This window comes from Telopea speciosissima, chromosome 6 (assembly GCF_018873765.1).
Source record: "Telopea speciosissima isolate NSW1024214 ecotype Mountain lineage chromosome 6, Tspe_v1, whole genome shotgun sequence".
Classification (NCBI taxonomy): Eukaryota; Viridiplantae; Streptophyta; class Magnoliopsida; order Proteales; family Proteaceae; genus Telopea; species Telopea speciosissima.
In genome coordinates this window covers 61,707,504-61,718,271 of record NC_057921.1, presented here as the reverse complement: position 1 = coordinate 61,718,271, position 10,768 = coordinate 61,707,504, and the positions used below count along the sequence as shown (strand labels likewise).

Here is a 10,768-nt window from a genome sequence, read left to right as displayed (position 1 = left end):
GCATCTGTGTGACAGATTGACAAGTGGCCAAGCCCTTAAATGGTGTCGTTAGAATCCATGTTGTATTAGTTGCAAAATTTCTTATCCATGAAGTAAGCTTAACGTCCCCAAGACCACAAATAGAATATATTGTTGCATTAGTTGGGAGAATTTCTAATCCACTTTGACCGCACTACATATTCCCATGGTGCAACTCCAGATTGGATATGGAATTTTATTGTCACAATTTCTTGATTGAATGATGGCGGGAACAGATTCCTCTAAGCCCAGTAACCAGCAGAGGGTAAGGCAACAGGGTTCAGTTCCATTTCTTTGGGAAGAGAAGCCTGGAACACCAAAGAAAGAGTGGAAATCTCACTCCCAGGCTATAACAGTAACCACAATTTTACCTCCAGCGAAGCTTGTTGCTTCAGTTCCCTTCAAATGGGAGGAAATTCCTGGGAAACCACTGCCCTGTTTCTCCCAGCCAGAACCAGATTCACAGTTTCTTACCCTTTCCCCAGTTAAGCTAAATGGTTTCCCATACCTTTCCATATTCTCTTCAAGCACATCATCCTCAACTACAACTTGTGACAAGTTGACCAACATATTTCAAAGGGGGATTGCGGAAGATGAGGAAGAGGAAGGAGGAATGTCTGAATTTGATCTTGACTCATTAGGCTTCCACACAGATGAGTCTATCGTTGTTCCTGTGCAACAATCTCCGGTGAAGGGAAGTTCTCAACATGGAACCCCATCCTCACCAACATCTGAAACTGATAGTGATGCAAGTAGCTATGCAACTGGACGGACAAGCCTTGTCGGAGCTTCTTTCTTGGAATGCCTTTTCCCCCTGATTTCAACAGATTGTGATCCTGAAGGAGGCTGTCATGAAATGAATACTTCTCCAGCGCAACAGACCAAAGAATCCAATGGTGAAAGCAATTGCAACTTACTGGTACGAAGACCACCAACACTTGGAGAGTTAATACTGATGAGCCGCAAAAGAAGTTACAATTGGAATGCCACTCAAACAAGGAAGGAGAGCCTAGCGTTGGTTAATTTTCTATCCCATGCCTCTGTTTTAACAGTATTGACTGCTTTTCAATTTTACATCTATTAGATAAGTTTCCATTTAATTTCCTCAAATCAGAAGCAATTCAAAAAATTTCAACACTAAATTGCAGGAGAAATTCTGATCTATTTGCGATATAAATTGAATGGTCACCGTTCAATCACTTCTGCCCTTCTGGGTGGCAGGGCTACTATTAGAACAGTCTGACCAGAAAAGTAATTTAAATAGCTTAAAGGGGCAAAAGTATTCTTTATCTGTACAAGGGAATCAATTTTGCATAAGAATCATAAAAGTGACATTTGTAAAAGGATTCTCTAACTCTTTCCTGATCGCAATCATGGTAGGGATTCATGAAGATGAGCGCTTTCGGATGCTGCTTCTTTGGAACCAGTGGCAACAGGATTGATGACTTATCCAGGGGCTGCTTCTTTGGAACCAAGGGCAACAGGATTGATGACTTGTCCAGGGGGCGACAGATGCAGATGCTTAAACTGTCATAGAAGACGATCAGTCTTATTTCTAGTTTTATGGTCCAGCTGAAATCAGTTATTTGTAATTTCTCTTCTGAATCCCCTTAACGTTCACCCTTCATCACTGGACCCATCTGCAAAAGGTCTATTCTATGTTCTACAGTGTAGTTACTTCTTGAAACTCCTATTTAGTTTCTTGCCTTGGAAGTTCAATTTTGATGTAGAAGTTACTTGTGCACCTGCAACTCTAAAAGACTGAAACCATTGATATCAGCATTTCTCACGAAGTGATATCTATATGTGATATGAGGCCACAGCTTGGACATTTAAATAAAATCATTCAAACTATGATTTACAGGTTTCAGAGACTCTACGAATCCGTTCCATGACTACAGGAATATCATTCTCGGATAATGTAGTAAAACAACAGCGGAACCATCCAGGTTCAATACAGTGACAAGATGATCCAGGAGTTACATTGATCTTAGCTATGTTCAAAAATTTATCCCATAGCTCAAGCTCCCCTTTCTCACTGTAAGATCGGATTAACCCACTCATATTTGCCCAGCAGTAGAAACCCCCACTGCTTGGCATGCACTCGATGCCCAATTGCTTCAGCCCTACCACAAATGCCAAGTACATTCTCCGAATCCTCTTCCTATTGGTCTCAATATATTCCTTGATGAATCTTGCGTCTGAAAGCATTGAGATCAATAGTTGTTGGGTGGGAGCTGAAACGGAAGAGAACCTTGCCAACTTTTTAGCTGCAGCAATAACATTCTCATTGAAGGAATAAATAACCCCAACCCTAAATCCGGGAAGGGAGAGATCTTTGGAGAGCCCATATATTATATGAATCCTGCTCCTGTCAAAGTCTTCTGAATCAAGAACCTTGGCTATGCTCACAAACTCTTGATCTCCATGGGTGGAACCCGCAAATATTTCATCGGAGATGATGTGGATGTTCTTTTCTCTAGCAAAGTCCAGAAGGCTATGCAGGGTTTCCCAACTCATCAGATTGCCAACAGGATTTGAGGGATTTGAAATAAGAACCCCACGGACTTTTAACCCCCTTTTCCTTGCCTGGTTGAATGCACGGTCAAGAGCAGTGATACTCAAACTAAAGTTATCAGTGCTGCGACAAGGAACAGGTATCAGCTCCACCCCAGTTCGAAACTTTATATCTCTGTCAAACCTGCAGATTATGCACCCAATTCAGTTTCATGACCCAATGTCAGTAAGAGAAGAGTTGCATCATTTGAAAAGTGGTAAACAGAACTACCCTGGGTAATAAGGCGAGGGAACAAGAAATGCATTTCCAGCATCAGCAAGGCAGAAGCTGAGTATCTCGAGCGCAGGAGTTGCACCAGATGTTAATATAATCTGTGATGGGTTAAATGAAACTGATCCTTCCATGACTTGGGACATGAATCCAGCCACAGCCTGCAGAACAAAAAAATTAGTTATAATGTTGAAACTACATATCCCAGAAGGAATCCCTCTTCATTGCAGCTTATCCACTCTTAGCTATTAATTTATATACAATGGCAGAGTACATCTGTATTGGTCAGGTAATAACAGATTCTGACACAGATCAGAATGGTGAAATTGGCAAACAATAAAAATATTAAGACAGATGTTTAGCTAGACATTTTAAAAAATATTACATTTGATTGGAAGGGGATATCACGAATTGAGTCATATCGCATAAAATATGATGATTTGATCTTTATCACCTTGCAAGTCCTGTGCACAGCTCACAATGTATTTTCTGTACTAATAATTTTACCACAGAAGGAGGGGGGAGCTAAATCTAAAGAGTGCCTGGTGGAGGGCAGTAGGGAAGAAGCGAAGATCAGAGTTGCAGGGGAGAGGAGAAATCGCATAAGAGGAGAGAGAGAGAGAGGGGGGGAGAAGAGTGCACTCGCACAGCCACACAGGCTACTCAATCCATAACCCAACTATTCCATTCTATTCAATCTACTCAACACGTTGCTTACAAGCATATAAATAATAAAAGAAACAGAATTCAATAAGGAAACAACTATACTAGGAGTCTAGGACTCTGAATAATTTAAAACTTGCTAAAACTATTCCTACGTATCCTACCCAAATTAAAAATCTCCTTACATAATTATCCCAATAAAATAAATAACAAAATCTTAAATATCTACTAGACAAATCCAAATTTGGACCCGGTTCTTGGTCTGGGCTCCCAAATGGGTTTGGGTCGGTCCAAGGTAGTGCACATGCATCAATTCCCTCGGTGTTGAGAAAAACTCACCCACGAGTTTTGTAAAATGAGAGAATCAACACCATTCGATCGGCATCGACAAATATCGACTTTGATGGGGCGATGATCCAGTGCATCTCATGATCAAATGACGTCTCTTCGATGGGAATCTGATCGTGGGTTTCACAACTGAAATCGGACAATTGATAAATTCTTCAATTGCAACCTTGATCGGACCGTCCACTTTAGCTTGATCGTCACATTCGTTGGCCACCTCGGATACGCCTTCTGTAGATTGTATCATGTTTGACACCTAATCAGTTATTATCATCAGCAAGCTCTTGACAACCTGTCCCCAAATCAAGAAGCCCTGTATGGAGATTACAAAGTTCTGTTTGCAATTTACGGAAACCATCTCTAATCGAGAGGAGTAAATCTTATCGATCAACCTCCATAATGTAGTCTCAGTTTCAGCTCTGCTGTAAATAAATCTTTAAGGGCTATTGGGACATCAGAATAAGGATGAAATAAGGTTAAGAATTAATGATGGAGGGCAAACTAAGAATTGCGGCTAAAATAAGGGCAAAGTGGAATAAAAGGAATAATAATTGTTTTTTTAACACAACGTGGATGACATAGGAAGGGGTAATTCGGGAAAATAAAAAACGGATAAAGAGTTAGTGGGGCTTAAAGGGGGGTAGATTGGGAAATAAAAAGGAAAAAAATAAAGAAAAAGGGGCAAAAGGGAATTGGGAGAGGGATATCGTGTTTAAGTGGAACTCCCTCTCAGAAGACTGAGGAAGGAGCGGAGCTCTGTGACTTCGGAAGATGGCAACGAGGCGAGGGAGCTGACCAATCTGGAGGATGGGATTCGACTCGCAGAGGGAAGGCGAAAAACCAGGTATGATTTCTCTTTTTTGTTGGTTTCTTCGGTTCTCTGCTTCTCACTCTCTCTTCTCTTCTTCACTTCCCCCCCCCCCCTTTTTGGCAGAACACTCGAAAGTGGATTGATCGAGTCATAAGGTAACGAGGGAGAGGGTGGCAGTGAAGGTGGTCCTGAGTTTCTGGTTTGGGTTGGGTTTGATACCATGGTGTGGGGTTTCAGTGGAAGATGGCTTTTTCTTTCTTTCTTTTTTTTTTTTTTTGAGTCAAAGGGATGGGAGAAGGTTTACCATTGTTACGGTATAACAGTATCGAGAAAGAGTTTTTTGGGAAGAAAAAAAAATGGGATGAGGGAGATTGACAGGGAAGGATATTGGATCCTTTGGCTCTAATACTAGGACTTCAATAAGGAAACAACTATACCGGGACTCTTAACAATTTAAAACTTGCTAAAACTATTCCTATGTATCCTACCCAAATTAAAGATCTCCTTACATAATTATCCCAATAAAATAAATAATAAAATCTTAAATATCTATTAGACTTAAATCCATGTTTGGACCCAGTTCTTGGTCTGGGCTCCCAAACGGGTTTGGGACGGTCCAAGGTAGTGCACCTGCATCAGTGCCACAGTAAGTGATGGAACCTGATAATTGTCCAACTCAAGTATTTCATTGAGTTGGAAGAATATATTTAGCACAGACACTTACTTTGAGTTTGCCAGTCAGTAATAATTTCTATTATCTTGTTTCCCCATCCCTCCCATCCTCACAAAACAAAAACAACAACAGCAATACAGGTTTGAAGTTTTGGGCCGGATGTTCACTAAGTTTAAATATGACAACTAGATCTACTTACCTACAACAGATAACCCCCTAATAGTGTGTGAATTTTGATGCAACACAGAAGCTCCGGACTCCATTCTACTTGGATGTTCAATATCCTGGAAGGTGAAATCCCAAAGTGAAACAAAACTAACTACTTCACCTCTTGCTTCCCCCATTGCCATGGGTTAATTCCTTGCTGCTAAAGTAGGAAACCTTAAAAGGTCTTGCAGGGTCCTAAGCTAAGTAATCAAAGAGTTCACCATAGAACTAAAAGCCAAAGAGACCGATTCTTCACTAAAGAAAAAGCTCCTCAGAACAACCACATAGCAAGTAATAATAAAATAAAACCTAGCACCATTATCATCATCATAGCCTTTATCCCAACTAAATCGAATCGGCCAATAAAATAAAACCTATCAACTAAGTTAAATTATGAATTAATAAATTAAGACATAAGCTAGACACTCTACAGTCTACATACCACAATTTGAGTATGAAAATAAATACCTAAACCTTGTCACTAAACATGTCCTTAATATATGAAAAACATTTCAGTGAATTGGAAATGTCAACAGCAGAATGGATTTGGCCATCAACGTCTCGGAAAAAAAAACTTTCCAATGCCCTAATGGTATTCATTTTGTAAAGCATTGGACATTCCCACCTTGAATCGATGAGAATCCCACCACATTTTACATTGGGTGACAGAAATTTTAAGATTGATTTATTGAAAAACCTTCCCACTTATAGAAAGGTCATCAGCAGGTCATTAGAACTGGAATTTCCACGTTGTAGGTGAAGTACCATGCAGAACAGAAAGAACTTACAGCATAGAAGATTCTATTTTTATTTGTGCGTGTGTATGTGTGTGCGTGTGTCCATGCAGCATTCTTCTCTCTTGTAGTTCAGATGAATCCATCTGTTCATAAATCAAGTAGGCAAGTATCCTTCAAAGTTATCTCAAAATAAAGTTAAATACTTATCGAGGTTCAATTTGGTTGCTTCCCAGCAGTTTCTATTATCAACTTACCTTAAAAAAAAGGGCTTACCCAGTGCACAAACTAAACGAATCCTACACCAACTGAAATGACCTAAGCACATCTTCCAAAGATCACACATTTAGATGTGAGGAAGACAGGTGTTCTAGATATTATTAAAGTAGAAACATGACCTTACTGTGGAGGGCACAACCCATAAGGCTCATGCTTTCATGATTATTGAATGGATCACCCAAATACCATAAATAAATTAGCACTGAAACGAATAGCAATTACTATTAATTGAGGTGGAACCTAGCCCAGCCGCCTAAATGACAGATGATGCCACTCTTCTTGCAGGATTCCCGAATTCAAATGTACTAATCAATGGCTCACTCAATGGAAAGATGAAATTGTCTTCGTCATCATTCATCAATATGACCAGTGATACACCATACATCATGCGCTGAGTCTCATTCCACAATAATAAGATCAGTTCACACTCTCATTTTCTCTTTTCTCCCTAATCCCACCCCCTTCAAAAAAACAGCTGACACTTTACTAATAGACATAATAACCAATATAGTGTTAAATCACTGTTGTTTTCAGTGGCCCAAAATTTTTATGTCTACAATATCGAACGCTTTAATGTTGATAGATTATGATGCCCTCCAAAATAAACATTTATGCATTTAACGTAACCACAAAGCTACATCAAGCTAACTGAAGTTGGGCATAATGTTAATCATGACTCTTTCTCTCTCTCATATCTATGGTGTTGTGATTTGTGATGATGAGCTCGATCATTGAAGCCCATTCCTTGAAAAGATTGTTAACAATAAAGCTGATGATGGGCTATGTACAGAGACATGCATATGCGATGATTAAACCTTCCATTTTTATATTTGCAAGTTATAGAAGTATAGAAGAATGAACTTAGCACAGGTCAATTGATATTTCTAGATAATTGGCCAATCCGCTAAATCCAAATCTTAAGGCTAGATAACGCAATAATACCATAAACGGCTGGTACAAATTGAGATTGTGGGTTGGAGTGTTGAACCCTCTACCAGTATCAACTGTATTAGTACTACAACGTAATATAAATCAAGCATAGGAACACTGGGGATCACAAATCCAATCAAAACATCAAAATTATCAACAATTGAACATGCTGCGCTTACCACTTTGAACTCCATCAATCCATCAAATGGCTGATAAGTGGCAATCCCGCGTATACTCAAATCCCCACCTCCCCCAGAGCCAATTATTGAATCCTTCACATTCTCAGCCAGCCAATCTCGAACCAAATCCAACGACAACTACAACAACCAAAACCAGAAAAAAACCCTAAATCTCCAACTTTCTCTAAGATACTAAGATAAACAAATAAATAATCTCAATCGATGCACACAACAGAAGTAAAAAAAAAAAACACAGAATAAGGCAAGATTACCTGATTCTCTGCCAATCCAAGTTGAATAATACCATCCGGATTATTTAAAGCGTCATATGGATCCTCGGTAACCTTCTTGAGCCCAATATAGTAGGGAACATCAGCAGATTTCGCAATCGAATTAGCTCGAGAAGATATATGAGCCGGGGCAGTCGATAACCTTGAGAAGAGACTAGATGAAGACCTTGGTAATCCAGAAGGCTCAACAAGCTGTCCCGATGACTGAGAAGGCGAAGGAGGGGACGATGATGGAGGAGACTTGGAACGATTCCTCCGAAGGTAAAGCTGCAAGAAGTAAAAGAGGGCACAAGGTATGACTGACCCTAAAACAAGACCACCCCTACCTTGAACTACCCCCTGCAAAGGTACTATTATTCTCATGGCCGTTCCTCCACCTCCACCACTCCCACCGCTACCGCTACCGCTACTGGTGCCTTTGGGATCTTCGTCTTTTTCCGGATTTTGCCGGAAACGGGTCATTATCCTTAACGAAATAGCTTCATGGAGTCTGTTCAGTAGGTTACGCTCTGGAGTGTTATTCAAGATGGTTGAGGTGCGATGAAGCGTGGGAGAAAGAGAAGAAAAGCCGCAGAAGCAAGAGTGAGCAGACAGAACAAGAGAGAGAGAGAGAGAGAGAGAGATTTTCGCTTCTCAGTTTTATTGGTTTTGTTGGAGGGAACGACGAGAGTTTTTACAGGTGGACAAGAGAGACGTTCGAGAATTTTGCGCCGTTCCTTCTTGGGAGAGATGATGGATCTTTTCATTGCGATATTTTCGGGCGTCGTTGATTTACTTTAATACCCTTCGTACGTTTCTGGATTAACCAAATGGTTCCATCTCATGATTATATGCTTACGCTAACATCGTTCTATCACCGTAGATGACGGAATCAACGGTCTAGAAGCCCGGGAATGAGACAATATTAGATTCATGAGTGACGCATCAACCTTTGCCCAAGTCTCAAAAGAAGAAAAAAGATAAAGAACTAAACAAATAAGGGAAGGAGTGGGTCATATTTCATATTTCCTCCTTCGAGCCCAAACAGGTTTTTAGGTTTTGTTTGGTTTAAAAAAGGAAAAGGAAGTAAAAAAATTTGAAACTTAAAAAATAAAATTTGGTAATTATTTTCCGACATGATTGTATATATTACTTAAATAAGGGAAAGAGTATACTACTTGAGCGTGTGCAATACATTGTCTTGTGCCAGACACAGGGATATGCTAAATGACCATCGTGCTCCTGAAAAATTCTACCTTTTATGGGGGTGTAGCAGTCATTTCGTCCACCCCTATGCCTAGGTGCAAGGGCAACACACCGCATGCAACACGCGTCCAGGTAGCATTCTTTCTTCCATTACCTAAATTTCTTATCATATTTAGAAATGAGGTTTTTTACATATAATTTTTATTTTACTATTCAAATTCAAGAGATATAAATGCAAAAAGAAGTGAAAATTTACAATCAAATAGGGAATGATTTATAATTAGTAATATAATCATGTGGGATTAATTCTTACAAAAGTTTCTTATTTTATGTTTGAAATTTTCACTGTCCTTCCCTTTAATTTCCATTGCATTCAAACAAAGGTTTAAGTGGTTGATACTAGTTGACAATGCATCTCATTCCCTCTGGCCACCACCCAAAAATAAAAAAAAACTTTGACTTTTTATTTTTAGTGATGGTATTTGATTATTTTTGTTGACACAATATGTCTCGTTTGTTTCTTGCATGCATTTATTATATTTGTTAAGTTGTGGTGATTTGTCAATTTATATATTTATTTTGAATGTGTATGAGACAGCATTAAGGGTTACTTAGGGATGCACTCTGAAAATGACTTTGCATAATTTTACCATTTGTATTAAATAATTATCTTTATAAATTTTAGGGGAAAAGAAGTACACGATGTCAGATTGTAGATTTCATTGTATGCCCCCTCAGATAATGAGTCATGAGACTCACATTGGAATTCTCGCTTGTTCGGACCATGTGAACCCCACGTGGATGATACCAATTTTTGAACTACCATTAGTGTGGCGTGCAGATTCCTCCCCATAATGGCTTCGTGAAGAACTATCTCCTTGAAGTTTAATAACAATTAGACAGCATTTAATATAAATGTCCAACTAACACACCCTTAGTAATTATAAGGGTGGGTTTTCAATTATGAACAAACAGTTAGTAATGATAAATTGAGTTATGATTCTCTATAGCAGATAATGTATGGATTTTCTTTTTGGAAAGTCACTTTGTTTTTTTTCCTCCCTCTTTTTTTGCTCAAATATACATATAATCAATGGTAGAAGCTGTTATGTAAGTTAAAGGGTTTGATTTAACGTGTTCCATCAACTTTGGAGCTTTTGGTATTTTGGTTCAAGTACCTAATTGAAGCGAGTTATCACTAACAATTACAGTTAAAAACAACTTGGCCACACAAACTCTATTAACTTATTGTTCATACTATCATTTAATCATGTGTTGATTTTAATTCAATTCAATATTTCTCCGTATTAGAATAAAATTAAAGAAAGATTTTGTACACAACCATAGAACGACTGACAATTTGTAAAATAGGGGATTTTTTTAATTTTAACCTCATTATTCCCATTTAAAGCATCGTGTGCGAATGTGCACTATACACGGCCATACACAAAACCTTTTGCCTGATTTTATTTCGCATTATTAAAAAATTCTCGTATATGTGACAAATCATTCCCCCATATGACAAAAAATAGGTAATGGTATAAAAACATTTGGTCATCATTTTTTTTAAATAATTCCCAAAAAAAAAAACACACACACACATCCATTGTCTTTAACAGATAACCTAAGTTTAACGGTTCTAACTTTAAAATTTAAAAGTTAAGTC

General features: G+C 38.7%; 2 protein-coding genes across 3 annotated transcripts; one reads left to right on the top strand and one right to left on the bottom strand.

The window, feature by feature from the left end:
* The first annotated feature begins 112 nt into the window (after positions 1-112).
* LOC122665283 lies at positions 113-1,709 on the top strand. 2 transcript variants are annotated; one of them, XM_043861395.1, is made up of 3 exons: positions 113-1,036; positions 1,399-1,448; positions 1,492-1,709. In XM_043861395.1, exons 1-3 carry the CDS (start codon positions 239-241, stop codon positions 1,592-1,594), a joined length of 951 nt encoding a protein of 316 aa, XP_043717330.1. In that variant the 5' UTR covers positions 113-238; the 3' UTR covers positions 1,595-1,709. The 2 variants fall into 2 exon arrangements, with proteins under 2 accessions (XP_043717330.1, XP_043717331.1); XM_043861396.1 differs by having other exon boundaries at positions 1,399-1,466; positions 1,515-1,709.
* A 137-nt stretch (positions 1,710-1,846) lies between these two features.
* Positions 1,847-8,545, bottom strand: LOC122665282 (probable aminotransferase ACS12). Its single transcript, XM_043861394.1, has 4 exons — positions 7,900-8,545; positions 7,628-7,765; positions 2,807-2,967; positions 1,847-2,719 (listed from the first exon to the last, which is right to left on the bottom strand). Exons 1-4 carry the CDS (start codon positions 8,377-8,379, stop codon positions 1,870-1,872), a joined length of 1,629 nt encoding a protein of 542 aa, XP_043717329.1. The 5' UTR covers positions 8,380-8,545; the 3' UTR covers positions 1,847-1,869.
* Between the last annotated feature and the right edge of the window lie 2,223 nt (positions 8,546-10,768).